Source organism: Planococcus citri, chromosome 2 (assembly GCF_950023065.1).
Source record: "Planococcus citri chromosome 2, ihPlaCitr1.1, whole genome shotgun sequence".
NCBI classification, from domain to species: domain Eukaryota; kingdom Metazoa; phylum Arthropoda; class Insecta; order Hemiptera; family Pseudococcidae; genus Planococcus; species Planococcus citri.
The window spans coordinates 20071135-20092647 of NC_088678.1; the positions used below are offsets into that span (position 1 = coordinate 20071135).

Genomic DNA, 21513 nt, shown 5'->3' on the forward strand with positions numbered 1-21513 from the left:
TGTCCTCTCAAGGTCACCTGTATACCTGTCTGACCTTTCGTGGTTGTATGTCTGTCTATTTGATCTCTTAAGGTCATTGACCTGTCAGTATATGGTTTCTCAAGGTCCTCTGTTTGCATGTCTGGTCTTTTGAGGTTGTCTGAGTGCCTTTCTGGCTGTCAAGGCTTTTGAAAAATTGGAAGAAAATCCATCGACTTTTTTAAAAATTTATATTAGGGAAACAATCCGATGATTTTTTGACATTATAATTTGTACTTATGTCAATTTTTTGGAAAATCTCAATGTATTCTTGACATTACATCAGACTTTTGGAAACTTGGAAAGAATTCTTATGAATCAGACAGACAGATCAATCATGTTTACAGGCCAGACAGAAATGCATTTGACACTGAAAGGCCAGACATACAAGGCAATGACCTTGAGAAGCCAGACAGGCAGACAGACGACCTTGGAAACCAGACGGGCACTCAGATAACTTTGAGACGCCAGACAAACACGTCAATGATCTTCACCCTTTCGCGCCAAATATTGGTTTTGCATCCCACCTCCAATTTTTTTACATTAAATCGTTCCTTGGGCATCTCTACGCAACATAAGTTTGTTACAGATTTTTTCCTCAACTCACACTCAAGATATTGAGGTGAGAACACGTATGTCCCAGTCGTGGACTTTGAAAATTTGTCCCGGTCGTGGACTTTGAAAATTTGTCCCGGGACAACATATGTCCCAGCAGTGCTTAAAATTTGCAAAAAATGCTGGGACAAGTGTGACAATACAAATAATATTATCCCAGTATGCAAAAAGTCATGTGAAAAAATAAAAAATTTGTATTTTGGATGCAAATGAGAAAATATTTCAAAAAAACACACTTTTGTTAATAAAATCTTGAAATTTCAAAAAATTGACATTTTTATGAAATTTTACCAAAATTGAGACATCAATTTCCTTTGACAGAGGATTTCTCTGTGAGTAATGCATCAAATTCGATGAAATTTGGACATAATATGCAGAAAAACATTCCTGATAGACTGAAATCGTTCTTTTTTCAATTTCTTGAAAAAATAACACCCAAAACAGCTCATAAATATCAAAAAATTATTGAATAAAACTTATTTACATTTTTGTTTTCAAAAATGAATCAAAATAAATTTTTTTTACACCAGAAAGTAGCTTATACTATCTATTTTCAAATATAAATTCGTTGCCGGGCACAATCATTCCCTGTGTTTGCAATAAATTTTTAATTACTACCAACTGGTTGCTCAGATTTCACATTTTTACTAAAAAAAAACACATTTTTGCGGAAAAAATAATTCACAGTGTTGCTATAACACGAGCGAAAAAATTGGGAGTGGTCTCAATCGATTCCTGACACTTTACTCTACTGATGGGACCCAGTCCGCGGGAAAAATGTGTCCCAGAAGTTCCCAGCAGATTTGTTCAAAGTTGCTGGGACATATGCTGTCCCAGCCGGCGTGAAAGGGTTTTAAAAAGCCAGATAGGCAGACAGACGACCTTTTACATGGGAAATATGAATTTCCAAAAAAAAGAAATTATAGGATTTTCAAAATTTTCATAGTAGGTATTGAATAGTAGAAAAGTTTGATTTTCAATGACCTTGAAAATTTTTACAAAAAATGATATTTTTCGTAATGGACTTTAAAACGTCCTCGAAACTTAATTTCCAAAATTATTATTTTTTTTTTTTGGAATAAAGATCCCAACTGTCAACTCATTATTTTTGACCAACAATTTTTTTGATTTGAAATTGATGTCATTCTCACATTTTCAATTGCTGTCACACATACTACAACCGTGATGTCATAGTGGGACTTACATCCTTCCTTACATTCTTTGTTATCCGGATGGTGTCTGGTGCTGCTGCGATTATACTCTGGCTGTTTGGACCACACATTGATAGGCGTTCACATCCTTGAGTGTCTTGTGGGATACATGTATCTTTGTGCCAAATTAGAGGCTGATCTGCAACAGGGGCTTTCAGGGTGCTGAAACTCACCATACATCTATTCCATCTCAATTTTTGACAACTTGTTGATTTACCTGTTAATGTAGAGCAAACTAGGACAAATACAAGAGTGTCTTGCCTAACCAAGCCTATGAATCTACCTTGTGCTATATATTACTATTTTACGTTGTATATTTACTATGCCTGAAACTAATATATGTCTAAGTGTTCAGATACTCCTTTTATTTGGGTAATATGGTGCGATGGTGTCGTTTGTAGCAGTACCAACAGACTTTCCCCTTCTGCCTGGAGGCAAGACACTGCTGGTCAGTAGCCACCGAGTGGGGCCCCTGCTCCTGACCGTCTCTGCTGGGAACCAGATCAGGGTTCATGCAGGCTCCTTTCCGTCCTAGTTTAAGATTGTATGTTTTTATATTTATAAAAAAAAAATTAATGTGGAAATGTATTAATTTGTCAGGGACGTGTGAAGTGAGGCTAGTAGTGATGGTGTGAATGGTTTTTTTTCAGAGAGGCGTGTGTGGGGGTGGGGAGTGCAAAGTTTTGTGAGAGATCTTAGTAGGTATCTTACATTCACCGGGGTCACTTATTTGGAGCTTGCTTTAACTACACCCCTTCCACAAAAAAAAGTGCGAAAATTGCTTAGTTTTTTTCAAAATTTTGGATTTTGGCTTCAAAAGGCACCCTATAAATAAATAAATTTTTTACTTGTTATATCATTCAAAATTTTATAATTTTTATGTTGATATTACCCAGAGAAAATTTTCGTGTCCCTACATCGAAGATTTACTTTAGAAATCAGAATAGAAAAAATGCCCATTTTGAACATTACCTCGAATTCCACATTAAAATTTTGAGTAAATCACAATTTTTTTTGAAAATTTGCTTAACGAAGTTATAGTCCTTCCCATATAATGAAATTTTCCCAGTTTCATCCGTCAGATTCATCTCGGGTCTCAAAAGGGCTAATGAAGTAGATCTACAGAAAAAGCACATCTTGTGTGAGACTTTCACCCCCAAAGAAATGTGATACAATTTCCCTTCTTAATCTTGGTCTCGTGTTCCATTTAACATGCATCCAGCACGTGCCAAAAATACTCCCCTTCCCCCTCCTCACATTCATCTACTCTCAGCACTTGTGTACTGGCGTTAATATAATATAAGATTGCAAGCGATCCAGCCTTTAAAATTAATCCTCGTAAATAACGCGAATGCAGGCACACAACGTCGTACACCGCGAGAGGGCTGTTTTAAATCAAAAAATCGCACTTAATTAAGCCATTAACATCACATCAATGGTAATAAAACGATATATACGTTAACGTAGCATACATACGAAGCAGTGATCGTCGATGATGCTGAAGAGGATGGAAGGAGAGAATTGCAGTTACGAACTCGCATAACGAAACACAGAGTATACAATATATCGAAGCAATACGTTATCGTTGGCAAAATACTACTACTGTAACTTTAACAATTACGAAAAACTTTTCGATATTTAATTTGGTGGTCGGAGCGGAGCAGGGGGGTGCTACAAAGTGGAAATAAATTCGATTTTAAAAAGGCTCATTGTACGAACGCGTGCTTTTGGCTCAAGTTTGCTCGTGTAAAGATGAGGGAGTCGGTTGACTGGAAGCAAAGAGGGGGTGAAATCATAAATGTCGGACGATTTTGAAATATCGCCCTTAAGAAAGTACTACAAGCCGTTTTCTCGTTCGACCCTAATAAATAATAGGAGAAAAAAACTTTCAGTTTCCAGTTCGGGTTCTCGCGACTGTTCTGTGTGTGGACTTTTGGACCATTCAAATATCTTCTGTGTCGATAATTAGATTTGTGCACGCGACATACCTGAGTTTACTCATATCTATGCCTTGCTTCAAGAGAAGAGGGTGGGGAAAACTTATCAGATAAACTATTCTCTCTGTAACGTAAGACAGTTTTTTTTTCACCTGAACAACGTTTTTTTTTTTTTCAGTTTATCTCATATAGTAAAATCACGTAATGCTTGTGAAAATTTGCTGTTTATTGGCCATTCATTACCTACATCGTAAATGACCCAGTTTTATGTACTCATACATGCTTATAAAAAATTTAACGTCCTTCTAAGCAATTTCTTTGAGAATCCAAAACATTGTAAAAAAAATGAAAAAATAGCCGAAAACTTAGCAAATTTGATCAGTTATTTGAAATTGGCAGTAATGACCAAAAAATTGGAACCACTGCATTTCAAATTATTTCCCCGATTTCAGAAACGATATCTTTTGAAGCTTTGGCTTGACTGATGCAAAATATTTGAGAGGAAAAAATTTTCAAAACACAAAGTTTTGGAATTGAGCCATTTTTCTCAAAACAGGTTGGGTAGGGAAGGGATTGGAGCGAAAACCCCACGATTTTTGTGATACGACCCCTTCATATCTTCCTAATTTGGAGATTTCCAACTTTTAAAAAATATTTACTTACATTGCACTTTTCAACTCTGCAAACAGGCAAACTTGATTGTGCCTCTTTTTGAAGCAATACATTTTTTGCAGAAGGCTCCAGATCGTCATGAAAACAGTGACAATTGAATCTGGGAGCCAACTTGAATTTTTTTGTACATTTCATTCATTTTGTAAAAAAATAATAAGCACCTATAACAAAAATTTCCTCCATGTTCAAAAATTATCGAAAAATTAATTTTGGGAGATGAAAATTAGATTCTGAAACCGAAGTGAGATACTCATTCAATGAGCCAAACTGCAGTTTGATCATAGTTGGCGAATCAAAAATGTTCACTTGTGAAAAACGTAAAGATATTTTTTCAAAAATCATAATATTTGGACTTCTTTCCACGTTGATTTATGGCTTTTCAAGTAGATTTTAAGATTGTTGTAGAAGTTTCTTTTTTTCAACGAAAAAAAATTCAGGGTCATTACCAACTGGAACATCATCTACTCGCATACCAAGTTTCAAGGTAGGTGTAGGTATCTATAAATCGACAATCAGTTATAAGAATCGCGTTTTGGGAGGTGGGTACTCCCTCCTCGTCCGCTCTATCAATAAAGTTGGATAACCGTGTGTATATGCTCACTCTCCTTCTCCACCAATATATTCGTGTTCAACTTTTATCAAACGTTTCGTAGTAAAATAAGTTCCAAAAAAAAATGATTTTTTCGGAAAATTAAAAAAATAAAGCGATTAATACGGCAATGTTCGATACCTATTCAGATAATTTGCATGTGAGTTGACCTCTATAGACGCTGGAACCAGTTTTAGCTATGCATAAATGATAATATGTATTTCCTATAGTTTGTTAAACGATTAGGCCTAAATTAATTGCATGGATCAACGCTAGCGACTACAACTTATTTTAGTCGCAGTTTGATATTGTAAGTATCATGAACGCGAAAAATTCCAAGTGATAATGTACCACAGTAGGTACGGTTTGTTTAACGACTGCATCGATAATTTTTATAATAATGGTGTGTGATTTTTTTACGAGATGTGATTTTTACTTTGAAATCGTGGTGTTTTAAACTACCAACCTATGCATCGAAATGCTTGACTTTCAAGCTGTGAAAATGCTGCATGCAAAGATGCGTAGGAAAACGAAAGTCTATGTTTTTATATTGGTGCTTATGACAGTGATCACTGAAATTAAACCTGAAAATGGTACGTAGATCATAACTTCTAGAAATAATTTTTACGCATTTGTTGAAAAAAAGTTGCAAATCTTAGTTCAGATTCTCGGATTTTATTACGCTTAACCGAAAATTAAGTCTTTTTGGTTCGATACGAGAATCATTCGAATCGGTAGGTAGGAAGAGAGGTGCTAGGTTTCTACTATCTTAGTATCACATATTAGTAATACGTGTCAGAAATGAACATTTGACTCGTGAGAGCTGGTCCTACTACTCATATTCCAGAGAAATTGAATGCTTCGACCCGAGCTGATGTAGTTTTATTGCCAAATTCTACTTCTATTACGAGTAAGATACCAATACTTAAGTCATAGCAAATTTTTAGTTGATAATGACTTATTACCGAGTAAAGTACGTAATCAAATCAAAGTTTAAGTTAGATTGATTAAAAGGAACCAATGAGTATATAGTTAGCCAATCTATGTAAGACAAAGTTAATAGGTCTATTTCTACCTGCTTGAAAAAAAGTGAAACGTTGACGGAATTTAAAGCGTGCAGAAAATTCCTTTTCATGCAATAAAAACCCCTGGGAAAAGACCTAGCTAGTGAAAGCACACCCTTGTCTGGCGATTTACCACCTTGCCAAGTGTTATTCGGATTGAATAAATAAAAATGAATAAAGAAAGCATAAATACTCAGACGAGTGTATCACTAAGATTTACCATGAAGAATCATACATAAAAATAATCAACCGGATTAATAATTAAAATCAGGGTCTTTCACCATTAAATAACACTAGGCAACAATTTTTGACTTTTTTCGTGTGTTCGGGTTGAAAATGGGCTTAATCGATAGTTTAGACCCTAAAACAAAAAACAGAGTGGGATTTTTCAATTTGAATTGTTTTTGTGGTCAGGAGAGATGATCAAAGTTTCAAAAATGGCCGTTTTTGCCCTATTTCACGCGTTTCTGGCGACACCAGTATTGTTTTTCGAAAAAAAAACAAGGTCATATTCGGATTCTACGCACTTTTTTAAGTAAACATCTTTACCAGATTTTTGATTTTCGAACATTCAAGCGCATACCAAAGATTTTCGTTTAAAACACGAGATTTGTACAGCACGAGAGCCTCGCCCGCGCGAACACGGTTCCGCGCCACGATGATTACATCGTGGAGTAACGCCAGCGTCGCGCGCTCCGAGTTTTAAAATATGTTACAAACAAAAATCGTCCGTATGCGCTTGAAACTTCGAAAATCGAAAATCCGGGAAAGATGTTTACTTAAAAAAGTGCGTAGAATCCGAATATGACCTTGGTTTTTTTCGAAAAACAATACTGGTGTCGCCAGAAACTCGTGAAATAGGGCAAAAACGGCCATTTTTGAAACTTTGATCATCTCTCCTGACCACAAAAACAATTCAAATTGAAAAATCCCACTCTGTTTTTTGTTTTAGGGTCTAAACTATCGATTAAGCCCATTTTCAACCCGAACACAAGCATGCCGTTGCCTAGTGTAATTATAAACGGACGAAAATAGGTATACCTGAGAAAATATGAAGGGATAAAAGAGCACCCTTAACCCATCGAAATTGAAGAAAGTAACAAGCACACTGCATTCAGACTATGTATTGATATAAAAAAATGAGAACAAAGATAAAGAAAATCTTGCAACTTATAAATAAAAATCATTTGCTTACCCTGGTCAGAGAAATCGGATCAAAAAAGGAGGTAGCAAGCCTAAATCAACCGGATGATAAATATCATCTACTCTCGAAGAATAAATATGGAATTGAGACGATCATTGCATAATAAAACTTTTCATTGATAATTAAATATTTTTCAATTTAATTATGATGTTGAATATTTCATAGTTTCGAGATTCAGTTTCAATATTTCATGAGTCGAATGAGTTGGTTGAGATGCTCGAACCAACTGAAGATACACTCGGAGCTTGAAAGTATCATAAGCTTGTACGAAAGTTCATGAAAGTTCCGCTAGTCTTATTCTATTAATGGTAATTAACCAGTGCAATGATATTATTGGCTCGTTGTAGAGTAAGTGGGAGGCAAATTCATAAAGTAGTTTTGTATAAGGAAATATTTACCCAGCTAATAGCGTGAGGACGCAGGGAAAAACCTCCCACTGCAAATTTGATGGCACTCAACACGTCCATCAACTCTTATACTAACAGTATCACTCGAATTCTGCAATACGATGATAGCATTGAAGACATCAAAACATCACTTGTAGGTACCAAGTTTTTTTAATGAGAATTTCAACACTTCCAGCTCTGGATGAAGAATGAATAAACTTTAGATTTTCTAAATATTGTGTAGAATATAGCTTGGTAGGTACATTCAGCCCCAATTTTCCAAGCCCCATGAATTGTAAACATCCCCTTGTTATATTTATCATTATCACGTTATGCATGACATTTTATCCTCGTATTAAAATGGGAACCTGAGATTATAGACGATACTAGGAAAAAATGGCGGACAGCTTTTATTGGTTCTTATCAGTAAAAAAGAGGCCAATTTCGAGCCGATGTCGCTTCTTATCAGTGAATTCCGGGCCAAATATCCTGAAAAAGTACTACTTTTTGCTTTTTTTTCCGCGGTTAAATATAATTTTAGATTAAAATGCAGCAAAACTGAAGTATTTTCGACGGAGAATTCATTTTTTCTGGTCAGTTTTCTAAAATTTTACATATTCAAAGAGAATTCTTCGAAAAGTGCCACTTTTACGCGATATTTGGCCCACAATTGATGAAAAATGTACTGATAAGACCAAATCCGCCATGTTGTGACGTCAGTCTAGTATCGTCTATTGTAAAAAGCAACAATTAATTTTTTATTAACAGATACTTCAAGTACAACCACTCCTAAGCTTACTGAAACGACTACAGTGGCTCCTACTACAACAACACCGACTCCTACTACTACCACAAAGGCCAATATTCCAACACCTCAAATTTTAATTGGTAGTAGAACAACATACCATAATATTCGTTCAAATGGTTCATTGTCACTGAACTGCACAGTCAATCAAACCGGTTCAGGTGAGAAGATAACGTTACTTCTGGTACTAAGAAATGTTAGGTTATACTTAGGTACCTAGTCAGTTTTAAACAAACCCTTCATGTAATTCCTATTTCAGCTTATCCTGTGAACTACACGTGGTACCAAAATGATCAACCGTTGCAAAATGGATCGGCAATATTTCTGGTGAATGCATCACAGTGTGAAGCAGGATATTTTAAATATTCATGCCAGGCTTGCAATTCTGGTGGATGTGCTAAACATATTTTCCACGTTACCATTCTAAGTGAGTCTAATATTTCTGTGTACTTAGGTAGGTAATTGAATGAGCAGGGCCAAAGCTGAAATTTTTTCTTTTGAAAGAAGAAGCTTGATAGTCCAGGAAAAATAGCATTCCATTGGGAAAAGTGAGGTAGAAATCTGAATTTTGGTATACTGGTCCATTTTTTTGTGCTGAACACGAATCCGATGAGTCCCTGGTCGTCCCTGGTGTGCGTTCTCCCCCAGAGTGGATCTAAGCCCCCAAAACCAGTTTTTTGCAATTTTCTCCCCCGCATTGCATTTTAGCGAATAATGAGGTTAGATACAAGAATCTACGTCAAATTTCCGATCTAGTGATATATCAACTTTCCTTCTACCCCCAAGGGGGGTGGAACCACAACCATTCAAAAAAGGGGGGTTCCCTGAAAAATACATAAAGGCTATAGGCGCCTAAGATGGGTGAAATGGTCCCCGAAAGCGTTTAGCATGAAAGGTGGGTACCATAGAGAAACCTCCGCGCAAAAAATTTCAGATCCATACCCACTCCCCTTTTTTGCGGAACCCCCCTTTTTTGAAATTTCAGTAACACTTTTCTCAGCCCCATTTCAACCGATTTTGAAAATTTTTCTGGAAGTTATGTTTTACTCTTCACTTCTAAAGTGGTCACTTTTGGGCAAAGTGGGGAAATATGTGCCAAACTAGGCCGTCAAAACTGTATTTTCGTACAATTGACAATATTTTTGCATCAGGTAGGGTATGGAATTATTGTCTCTGAAATCGAATTTTTTCTGGAGAGGAATACCTATTTGTAGTGTTTCTATATTTTTCATTAAAATTCTTATTTATGCCTACGCAGCTCCTGAAAAAATAGAAAAATGTGTTGGTCAGACAGCCAACCTTGTGTGTGAGTTACATGACACAGTTCGAACGATTGACTGGTATGGTCCATACGAAGCACTTTCAGATCCAAATTATGATCCCGACGCTGATCCTAATTCTATGGTGAGTATTCCACAAGCAAAGTGCACTTATGTGTCTCAAACACCTGCCATGTAGCAAATAAGTTCTACAACCCTGATAATTAATACGTATTTTCTTTGTGAGTAATCCCCTCAGCAACACAATCTATGAATTCTTAATCAGTTGTCAGATATTTTTACTGCTTCACTGATATACTCGTATTCTAGATTTTGCAAAAAAAAAAAAAAAGAGTAATATGCAATATTTGTTCAACAATTTCAAGATTCATGGTTTACTATTAGCTTATGATAATAGGTACCTACCTACTTTTAAGTATATCCATCCGAAGTACGAGTATCAAACATTTACAGAAAGTTAATCAAAGTTGGTTAGATGTCGATGAACTGACAATATTTTTATTTTCATAAACGAGAGGAAATCTTCATCAACTGCAGAGAAATGTTCCTCCCTAAATCTAAAACTCAATCGATGCCTCGACATTTCATCGATGCAATATCTTTGGTGTTGCTAGATTGTCTATAGGTAAGTACTAGGTACATATTATGTTGATTGATGCATCGATCAAAAAATATTCAATTTTGAGGAGGAACTTCTCTACAGTTGATCGAATGCGATTTTTAATTTCAATAATCCGTCGATTTTGTTGCTCGGGATAGTACGATTATTTTTTATTTTTTATTATGTACCTATATTTATCGATTAAATCAATATTTTAACAAATTGTGAAGGTTGAGATGAACGGACAAATATATCGAAAGGAAAATTTAAAGCTAAACGATTCAGGATGGTACTTATGCGATAAATGCCAGAAAGGAAATAAATGGATGCATATCTACTTGAATGTCACAAATGGTTAGTGTAGACTTAAAGTACCCTTGTATTAAACATTGCGTCCAAGTACTAATATCTCTATATTATTCTGATTCGCTCAGGTTCAAAATGTCAAAATCTAAATTCAACAACGTTTACTACGAGCCCTACCCCTCCAAAGGGCTCAAATAGTATTGTATACATCATAGATACAAGTATTATGCTTACCGGTATAATAATAGGAGTGGTGATTGGTGCAGGCTGCGTGAAATACATAATGAAAAAGTAAGCAGAGTATTAACAAGTAGGTACCTATATGTTACTTTACTAGATAGGTAGGTACCTAATTGCCCATCAATTTGTGACTCAATTCATTTATAGGGATGTGGGAGTCGTGGATGAGACTGAGTTGAAAACAATATGTGCTCCTGAGAAAACACGCATTAAAAACGTACGTATATATCCGGAAAAATGTGCACAGCCAATCTTCAGATCAGATACCGGTGGGTTTTATTAGCGTGTCCTACACCTTTTTGTTTCCGTAATACTAGAAAAGTGATCAAACGTAGAAAATGTGATGCTGTATTTATCATATTCAAACAAACTCAATTAAATATATTTACGTGGGTGTTATGATTCAATTCTTTTTCACGCACTCATGGGCCCTTTATTGAGGTCAAAACCTGAAAATATTGATAAAGTCGTGTGATACATAATTACAAGTAAGTAAATATATCGAATTGTAGGTACGTTTTTGAAAGTGCTGTATAGGTATTAGGTATACGAATACATGCCTCAATTTGTTCGATTGGACTCATTTCATGGCCTCTAGTGCTCACATCATTCCTCTTAAAGCTTCATAAAACGAAAAAGTCATTGACCCCTCCACATTTTTCTTCCAGAAGCACCTCCGGACCTAAAAAAAATTTCTGAGTTACTTTAAACAGAAGATCCAGTCCAAGTATGCTCCATAAGGCCAGATTTTAAGTACGCAGGTAGGTAATAAATTTAATTTTTTGATTTTTGGTGAATTTTTGAAAATTTATACTGAGTATATTTTCTATGAAAAAATCAGAATTTGTTGGAATTGGAGTCGAAAGGTAACATTTTGTTTTTGACATGACTTTGACCATCTCCCCTCTTCCTCTTCAACCTCCTTCCAAATTGATGAATGATGAGTTCGACTTCGAGCCATTCTGAAGCATACTTACAGTTGAATTTTAAATTTTCTGCCAAGTATTTTAAAAAAATATATCATAAGCAGTCCCTGAAATTCAAATTCACTGACAGTTGCAATCGTATGAAGCAATTTTTGTACTTTAATTTCCATTTTTTCAAATCTTAAGTTGCGTTCAACGATTCAAAAACTAAAAAAAAGCTGCTATTAAGAGTGAATTTTTAATTTTCTCGGAAGTCATTGCCAATAAGATCTCTACTCTCATGAGAGGTGACTGCACCCTCCTCTCTCTCAACAAAGATGGAGAACTGTGTGTATGCTCACTTTCCCCCTCCATCGATGTACGTATTATTCATACCTATACAAATTTTGACGAACGTTTCGTAGTAAAATGAGTTCCAGAAAATATGATTTTTTCGGAAAATTAAAAAAAATATAACGATTAATGCGACGATGTTCGATACCTAAGTATTCAGATAATTCGTATTAATGACCCCAGGCTGGCGCATTCCTTCGGTGAAGTGAAATAATTATGTAAAAGAGTTAGCAACTGTGATGGAAATTTATTTTCGAGCTTCTACTAGTAGTTTCCCGCTTGCTTACTAGTGACATCTACACAAGCACCTTGGAGCTAGCCGGGTTGTTTAGAGACCCTGAGCTCCTCAGTGTTGACTTCTATAGACGCTTGAACCAGTTTTAGCTATATATTATATAAATGATAATATGTATTTCCTATAATTCGTTAAACGATTAAATTTATCGTGGGTTTCTGTGATTATCAATAATTATATGAATCATACGCTAGCGACGTAAATTTATCTTAGTCGAGTTTGATACTGTGTCATGAACGCGAAAAATTCCAAGTGATAGGCCTACGTACCAAAGTATACGGTTTGCTTAACGACTGCATCGATAATTTTCATAGTAATGGTGTGTGATTTTTTATGAGATGTGATTTTTACTTTAAAATCGTGGTGTTTTAAACTATGTACCAACCTATGCATCGAAATGCTTGATTTTCAAACTGACAAAGTGCTAAATTCAAAGATGCGTAGGAAAACGAAAGTTTGTGTTTTTATATTGGTGCTTATGACAGTGATCACCGAAATTAAACCTGATAATGGTATGTAGATCATAATTTCTAGAAATAACTTTCACGCATTTGTTAAATGAAAAAAATTGCAAATTTCAGTTTAAATTTTTGGATTTTATTACACTTGACCGAAAATTAAGTCTTTTTTGACTAATCTCACAAATGATTTCCAAAACAATTTCTAAGTTCGAATATTTTTGAATTCCATTCTCACAATCATTCTATTTCTGGTGCAAAGTGACCGAATAACATTTCCAAAAACGTTCCATAAACAGGACCGTCGTGAGGGGGAGCAAAGGGGGCAGTTTGCCCCGGGGCTCACGCTTTCTGAAGGGTCCAGCAAAAGAATGACTTGTGATGAAAGAAACCCCTTTTTTTTTTACTTCTCCAAACACAAATTTTCCAAAGCTTTGCCCTCGCTAAATCTACAAAAGAAAAATATCATTCAACTTTTTAAAGTTTTAAAGTGAAAAAATAATTTTCTCGCATAAAAAGTGTCATTTCTATGCCTCTTGAAATACAAATTTTCAAGAGCTTCGCCCTAACTTGGACTTGTTCTCCACTCTTTTTCAAAATCAAATTCCTAAATTTACCTATTATTAGGCTTCTCGAAGTCAAACTCTCCAAAACTTTGATTCTTGCTTTGCTCGAGCCAATTTTTTCGATTTTTAGGTTATTATAAAAATTACCCTGAAACATTTTTTATCAACAGATTTTCCGAGTACGACCATGCCTCCACCTCAAATTTTAACTGGTAATGGAACAACATACCATAATATTCGTTCAAATGGTTCATTGTCACTGAACTGCACAGTCAATCAAACCAGTTCAGGTGAGTAGATAACGTTACCTCTGGTACTAAGAAATGTTAGGTTACGCTTACCTAACTTTAGTTTTGAATGTACCCTTCATGTAGGTATTTCTGTTTCAGGCTATGTTGTGAACTACACGTGGTACAAAAATGATCAACCGTTGCAGAATGGATCGGCAATATTTCTGGTGAACGGAACATCACAGAGTAATGCTGGAAGATTTGAATATTCATGCCAGGCTTGCAATTCTGATGGATGTGCTAAACATATTTTCCAAGTTACCATTTTAAGTGAGTCTAATATTTCTACTCAGGCACCTAGGTAATCAAATGAGCAGGACCAAAGCTGTGACATTTTTTCTTTTGAAGGAAGGAACTTGACTAAAGTTGCTTTTGAGTGTACTGAGTTGACAAGCCTTAAATGAAACTTATTGGCTTCAAGATCATATCAATCAAAATTAGAGAGAATTTCACATTTATTGAATCCATAACCTTTTTTAATTTGATCAAATTTGTGTGCAAAATTTCGATTTAAAAAGGCCAAAAAATGTAAAAAGCCAAACATGGTCACCTAAACGTTTCCTAAAGTGGTTGCTTGAAAAATAAAGAATAAAATTTAAACAAATTAATCTGGAAAGCTAAATTTTAGTGCCTATAGGCGTGCATCATTTTATTGGGGGACCCCAGTCACAACATCCTGTGTGTAGGGCAAGTTTATTTAGAAATATAGGAGTACCTACAATTATCTTTTACGCTAAGGTTTCTAAAATAACTACTCTAGTCTACTCAAAACAAACTTATTTGATATGCTATACACAATAAAGGAATATTTCACACCTTAGGAGTAACAAGGTTACATGTCAAAAAAGTGAAATTGTACAGGAGAGTGATTTTCTTTTTTTCAAAAAGTTGATTCATCATTTTCATCAACTTATAATTAATTGTGAGGAATGAATAGCACCTCATTTTAAAGATCAGGCATTGTACCTTCATTTAGCATAAGAACACTTTGAAAAATAAAATCTGAAAGAGGAAATATTTCAATGTTTGGAAAACATTTCAAGTTATAACCTTTCATAAAAATTGATCTGGAGGCGAAAGGAAGCGTCCAATAAAAATTACACGTTAACAACGCTGCAGAGAATTAAATTTCCAATCAACCTAATGTTGTTAGTTTTTTTCTAGAGTGCTTAGTTTTTGAGTTTTTCTCAAAAAACTAAAAAGTTTCATCAAGTAGGATGTGCAAATTCATTTTTCTAAAAAGTGATCGCTGATCAATTTAAAAATTTCTTTCCATTTTGTACAAACCAATAAAAAATGCACTTCTTGTGACTCTGACAAACATTCAAAACAATCAAAACTGTTTGTCAACACTTTGTATGCGCAAAATTTACTCCAAAAAGGCAGAGTTTCTTGAGATGTACCCTTATAACTCCAAACAACTTGCAGCGTTGTTGGGATTTAGAGTTAGTCCATTTGTATTTTTACAAGATCTAGATAATGTACCCAACTCAAAGTGTTATTTTTAGTTGAGGGGGTCATACAAACCCCAAAAATGCAAAATTGTCAAAATTGGCTTTTCTTTGGATGTAACCTTATTACTCCCAAGGTGTGATTTTTTACATAACCTATAACTAGTCAAGGACAACTACAGTTATCTAGTGCTTAAATGCTAGCTACCCTTGCACCCATAGTTAGCTGATCAGAACTCCATCGCCTTCAGGAACTACAATGGTGCCAGGCTCTTCTGCCCTCTTGATCTGTGTAAATGCCCAGCCTTGGAGGCTTCTTCGCCCCTTGTGGCAGGGGCCTTCAAGTACCTACCGTTGTTCTTCCCTCCATAACTGTTTGACTGTTTCTCTCATATAGCTCAAGTCTGACCGGTCACTGGGGTTCAGAGGTAACTCACATTTACTGTCTGCAAATCTAGTGCATTCTGTCAATATAATATGATCTACTGTTTTAGTGGGATGTCCGCATCTACAGTAACAGCTAGCTTTTCTATTAATCAAGTGCAGGAATTTGCCAAAGCATGCCTTGCCACTGAGGCCTTGGGCAACCCAGGTCCCAGAAGTCTAAATCATGGTCTAGATCCACATTCTTTCTTTCTGCAATGGAGGAAAATAGTTTCCTTGTCCGTAGTCCATGCAGTGACTTCAACCACAATTTGTTCCATTTGTTTAAGGCTTGATCATGGATCATATGTAGTAACAGCCTCATGCAACTCTTCTTCCTGGAGATATGGAGTTCTTTTACAGGCAAGCCACTTTGATGCTCTAGCTTCTATGCTGATTTCCACCCAATTGATTTTTTTACTCAACAAGGTTTATTACAATCTTAAAGACACCTTAAATGAGTAATGTGTACGGATCTGCCTTTAAACAAGTTTATTACATCATTGTCTTAATACTTGTGCGAATTGGCTAACTCGCGACTAACTTCAAGTTTTGACCAAAATGAGTTATGAGCGTCATCTGATTTTTCTTCACTTAGGTAATTCATAAGTTGAAATCTTAAAAACACAATTGTGCAGGCCCATTCGTCTATTATCTGTGGTTAAAGTCGGGAAAATTATCTAACTCCGCCAAAGGATAACACACTGTGTATTTGGCTACACAAGACTGTTTCATTTTTACTTTACATGAAAATGAGTTATGAACACCATCTGAAAGGTGAACACTTCGTAAATAACTTCCAACATTGAAAATTACCTCAGGTGACTTCATTGGTGTAGTATCCGCGTTTGACATTGGGAAAAATATTCAACTCCACTCAAAGTGGCTTAAAATGTGTCTAGTGAAAAAAATTTTTAGCAGAATTTTTTTTTCACTTTAATTAACCTTGACTATGTAAGTATCACCCATCAATAGTTGATAACGCTGTTTTTTGCATTTCCCGAACAATTTACAAAATTGGAGTTGACTACTTTTAGTATTAAGACGACAACATGACAATGACTACTTTTAGTATCAAGACGACAACATGACAATATATGCAAAGTACTTATCTCTCCAGCGGGAGTACTCTGCTATTTTTATTCATTTTTTAATAGTGTGACTCAAGTATGCTTTCATCATAAGGGAGAAAAGGTGCCACTTTTGCTCCTACTTATAATTATTTGAGAGTAAATACTGGCATTTTTCTCCTTTATAACAAAAAATATTTCATTCAACTTGGGAGCATTAGTGATTTTTGACAATTTTGAATTATTTCCCTTGCTTCTCTTAGGCAATAACAACATTCATCAAAAATCACCTTTGCTCCCTAGTTGAATCAACTACTAATCTCTCCAGTAAGAGTACCTACTTTATTTATTTTTTGGATACATACTTACACTTACCTAACTAAGCTATGAGGTTTTAAATGATTCAAGTTTTTTTGCTTTGAGCATGTTTTGTGAGTTTTCAACTTGAGAAATTGTTTTACTTTATTCATTTTTTGAAGCAGTTCCCAAATGTTATTTTGGCTTGATGGCTGTTGCTCTGGTTCTAATGAATTCATTCGGTTCCTCAGTGTTATTCTTTGGAAGATTTCTTTCAACAGTTTAGGCATGTCCAGGAATTTCAGTTATTTTCTACTCCTGACTTTGAGTGGTTCTTTGCTTAACATGAACAGTCAGGGGCATCGTATAGATATTAGAAGCAGTCTCTTAGAGCGCAACATTTTCAGGGGTGGCAAATTTTTCACAGTAGAAAAAATATTGGTTGAAAAAAAGCTGTGTATCTGAGCAGAATTCAAAAGAATCAGCATAGAAAATGCTCAAGAAATGGAATAATTTTGTCGATTAGCTGCTAATAGTACTTAATCAGAATTATGATCCCGAGGGAAAATTTTGAATTACTTAATAACAATTTTCCAAAGCAAAAATCTTACAAAAAATGTTTACCCCCCCCCCCCTTCTCGCCAGAAAAAGCGGATTTTTCAGACGGCTTTGAACGGTCACATTCTTGATGAGCCTTTGCGATCAGTTGCTGTCATCTTAGGTTTAGATATAGCAAAAACTTTTGCTTAATATACATACCTGACACCCTTTCCAGTTAGCTATATGCTCACCATCACAGTTCACACGCTGGGCTGGTATTGCTTTGTTTCATGGTCTGCTCCACACTTGACATATCTGGATTTCCTTGCACACAGTATTAATTTGGTATGAACAACTTGCTGACAGTTTTTACATTGTGGTAGCTCTCTTTGTTTCACTGAAGGTTCTTAGGTTCTTTGGAGACATTAATTTATTCTTTACTTTTCAATTGGCCACTTTTGGGTCAAGTGGGAAAATATGTGCCAAACTAGGTCGCTATAAAACATTTTTTTTTTTGCATTATGGCATGGAATTATTGTCTTTGAAGTTGGATTTTTTTTTTTTTTTGAAGAAAATATTTACCTATTTGTAGGATTTCTATATTAAAATGTTTATTTATGCCTACGCAGCTCCTGAACAAATAGAAAAATGTGTTGGTGAGTCAGTTGAACTCGTGTGCGAGTTATATGACGTATCTCATACGATTGAATGGTATGGTCCATACAGAGCTCGTCCAAATTCATCATACAATCCCGACGATGATGTAAATGATATGGTGAGTATTCCACAAGCAAAGTGCACTTATGTCTCTCAAACAGCTGCCTGCCATGTAGTGAATAAGTTCTATAACCTGAATAATTATGTGAATATGCTTGTGAGTAATTCCCCCAGCAACACAATCTATCGACCTAGTTGGCAGTCAAAATCGAAAATGAATCCTTCATCGAATGTCTCTTCATTGAATTGAACCGATTTCATTTTGATTTTCTTATGATACATGTCATTGGTATTGTGGCAAGAATATCGATGACAGATCTGCAACGATAGAACTCCGATTTTTTTATCTGCTGTAGGTATCAAAAGCCAAATTTCAATAAATCGAAAATCTGCTATACTTGAATCGAATTTTCGACTTAATCTAAATAAGTAAGTACCTATTGAAAATCTTTGTCAAAAAGTTCGTGATTTGTTTATCTACTGTATTGAAAACGAGCTTTCAAAAAAAAAATATCAATCACAGATCAACTTTGAAAAAATCATTTCTGATAATAATTTCAAATATTTTAACACTGCACCTATAGCAGGAGATCACCACTTTCGCGTTGGGTGAAATCGATCAGCTGTCAACAAAAAATTGAATTAGATTAACTGTAAAGAAAGTTCCTCCCCAAATCTATGTACCCTGCCGATTGTGCTGCTCGAGATAATACATACGATTAGTTATTTTTTATTATATTTATCAATTAAATCAATGCTTCAACAAATTGTGAAGGATTCAAAAGAAGAACAAATATATCGAAAAGAAAATTTGAACGTAACCGATTCAGGATGGTACTTATGTAACCCAAAAGGAAATAAATGGATGCCATTCTACTTAAATGTCACAAATGGTTAGTGTAGACTTACATTAAGTATGTACTTACGTTTGTATGTTAGGTACCAATACAAACGTTGCATTCAAGTACTAATATCTCAATTCTGATTTGCTCAGGTTCGAAATGTCAAAATCTAAATTCAACAACGTCTTCTACAAGCCCTAGCCCTCCAGAGGGCTCAAATAGTATTGTATACATCATAGGTTTGATTATTTGTGTAATCATTGGTGTAGGCTACTTAAAATACAGTCCGAAAAAGTAAGCAGAGTATTAACAAGTACCTATTTATGTACTTTACTAGGTAGGTAGGTACCTAATTGCCTATCAATTTGTGACTCAATTCATTTTATAGGGATGTAAGAATCGAGGCTGAGACTGAGTTGAAAACATTATGTGCTCCTGAGGAAACACGCATTAATAACGTAGGTATATATTCGGGAAACCGTGCACAGTCAATCTCCAGATGGGATCACGGTGAGTTCCATTAGCGTGTCCTACACCTTTTTGACTCTGTAATATGTACTATCAGACGTAGAAAATGTGATGCTGTATTTATCATATTCAAACAAACTCAATTAAATATCTTCACGTGGGTGGTATGATTCGATTCTTTTTCACACACTCATGGACCCTTTATTGAGGTCAAAACCTGAAAACATTATTAAAATTTTGTGATGCATAATTACAAGTAAGTATATCGAATTGTAGATACGTTTTTGAAGGTGCTGTAGGTATACGAATACATGCCTCAATTTGTTCGATTGGACTCCTTTCATGGCCTCCAGTGCTCACATGATTCCTGTTAAAGCTTCATAAAACGGAAAGTCATTTAATACGTGAGATTGAAAAGAAAGTTTTGAACATTTTGGTACTTTAATTAGGTATCTTTGGACTAATTTCCAAAATAAAAAATACAATTTTTTGCGATTAAGAATTTTTAGAAATTGAAAATCGTAGTCGTTTTGCCATCTGTGATTATTGATTAGAGATGTGATTTTTCACGTCAAAAAATGAGCTTGAAACATTATTTGCATCTGCTGTAATTTTCTCTGACAAGGGAGGCATCCACAATCATCAGAAAAATTTTAGACATGGACCAACCTAGGTCGAGAATGCGCATAGAATCGGATATTCTATTAGGTACCTAGTCAAAATTCCAATAACTAAATGTCAATGGTGAGATTTTGGTATAATTTAGTTCACAAATTGTGGAGAAAATGGCAATTTGAAAATTTGAAAACCAACCTTCAAAAGTGGGGGCTATTTTTTTGAATTTTCAACACACTCACTGTATTCTATTCATGTCATTTGCTAACTTTTGATGTACTTGTTTAAAAATTTGATAACTTATCCGCTTCCCAAAAAACTTTTTAGGGGAGTAAAAAAATGTTGAGAAAAGAAACCGACTACATACTTGTAAAATGAAGATTCAAGAACACAGTGAAGAACTGTCACTCATATCCTGGTGCTGACTGCAACTCTGACCACAAACTATTGACTGCAAAATGCCAGATAGTCTTGAAGAGTCAGAAGAAGAGCAGAGAACGATACCAAGAACTTGACATTGCAAAAATCAAATCAAAAGGCGTGAAAAAGAAATTCTGAGAAGAACTGGAAAAACGAAAGGAAGACAAGTTGGAAGAAGAACAAGTTATAGAGGAAAAGAGGCAAGTATGGAAGCGAAAGGTTGAAACAGCAGCAGGGTTATCGTCCATTTTCCTGAATCCATCAACCTGAAAATTAAATCCCGTCTGCAGAAGACCTAAAAAATATTTTCCCAAATCCATATACCTGAACATCATTTCCCCAAATGACAAAAGTTCGACAAAATATCTAAGAATTTTCATTACAAAAGATGTATCAAAAATTTTGAAAATTTTTTGTACATTAAGCGCAAGTTTTTTTTTCGATTTTTTGGATCATTAATAATTGATTGAACTGGCGACGTTCAATAATTTTCAAATTTGAATGCATTTTTTCAATTTTTTGGATCATTTATAACTTATGATGAAAAATGCACATCTCCTTCACTTCGCCCCATCGTCATTCCAAATGTTCAATTTTTATCATACTCCTCCCCACACTCCTCCTGAATATGATGCATTCAAAAGAAGATTTCTTGCTTAAAACTTGATAGGACTTTTTTTTCTCAAGTATGGGACAGTTTTTGAATCTTTTTCAAAATTTTTTGACTCTGATCAAAATTAATCTTGGAGTGAATAGAAAAGATGAAAAAAAATCACCATTTTCCATGACAGAGAATAATTAAAAGATTATAATCCACTGAAGATTTTACTGTACTTGGGATTTTTAATTTTGGGTATTTACGTATAATTCGGGA

At 35.1% G+C, this 21513-nt stretch overlaps 2 protein-coding genes across 4 annotated transcripts; both read left to right on the plus strand.

Moving 5' to 3' along the window:
- The first annotated feature begins 5296 nt into the window (after window positions 1–5296).
- LOC135834918 (uncharacterized) lies at window positions 5297–11323 on the plus strand. 3 transcript variants are annotated; one of them, XM_065348908.1, is made up of 8 exons: window positions 5297–5635; window positions 8465–8584; window positions 8645–8662; window positions 8761–8928; window positions 9760–9905; window positions 10613–10736; window positions 10817–10979; window positions 11076–11323. In XM_065348908.1, the coding sequence occupies exons 1-8, from the start codon at window positions 5521–5523 to the stop codon at window positions 11209–11211; spliced, it is 990 nt and encodes a 329-aa protein (XP_065204980.1). In that variant the 5' UTR covers window positions 5297–5520; the 3' UTR covers window positions 11212–11323. The 3 variants fall into 3 exon arrangements, with proteins under 3 accessions (XP_065204980.1, XP_065204981.1, XP_065204979.1); XM_065348909.1 differs by having other exon boundaries at window positions 5298–5635; window positions 8465–8662; window positions 10817–10998; window positions 11076–11215; XM_065348907.1 differs by having other exon boundaries at window positions 5299–5635; window positions 8465–8662.
- Window positions 11324–12570: 1247 nt separating this feature from the next.
- LOC135834914 (hemicentin-2-like) lies at window positions 12571–19774 on the plus strand. Its single transcript, XM_065348901.1, has 7 exons — window positions 12571–12994; window positions 13677–13796; window positions 13896–14066; window positions 18207–18352; window positions 19070–19187; window positions 19289–19430; window positions 19525–19774. Exons 1-7 carry the CDS (start codon window positions 12880–12882, stop codon window positions 19658–19660), a joined length of 948 nt encoding a protein of 315 aa, XP_065204973.1. The 5' UTR covers window positions 12571–12879; the 3' UTR covers window positions 19661–19774.
- The last annotated feature ends 1739 nt before the right edge of the window (window positions 19775–21513 follow it).

Coding starts and splice junctions, on each gene's coding strand:
- LOC135834914 (XM_065348901.1), top strand. CDS start 12,880: ATGCTTGATTTTCAAACTGACAAAGTGCTAAATTCAAAGATGCGTAGG. Junction 18,353..19,069: donor ACGATGATGTAAATGATATG/GTGAGTATTCCA, acceptor CAAATTGTGAAG/GATTCAAAAGAAGAACAAAT. Junction 19,188..19,288: donor CTACTTAAATGTCACAAATG/GTTAGTGTAGAC, acceptor TGATTTGCTCAG/GTTCGAAATGTCAAAATCTA.
- LOC135834918 (XM_065348907.1), top strand. CDS start 5,521: ATGCTTGACTTTCAAGCTGTGAAAATGCTGCATGCAAAGATGCGTAGG. Junction 9,906..10,612: donor ACGCTGATCCTAATTCTATG/GTGAGTATTCCA, acceptor CAAATTGTGAAG/GTTGAGATGAACGGACAAAT. Junction 10,980..11,075: donor GTGAAATACATAATGAAAAA/GTAAGCAGAGTA, acceptor ATTCATTTATAG/GGATGTGGGAGTCGTGGATG.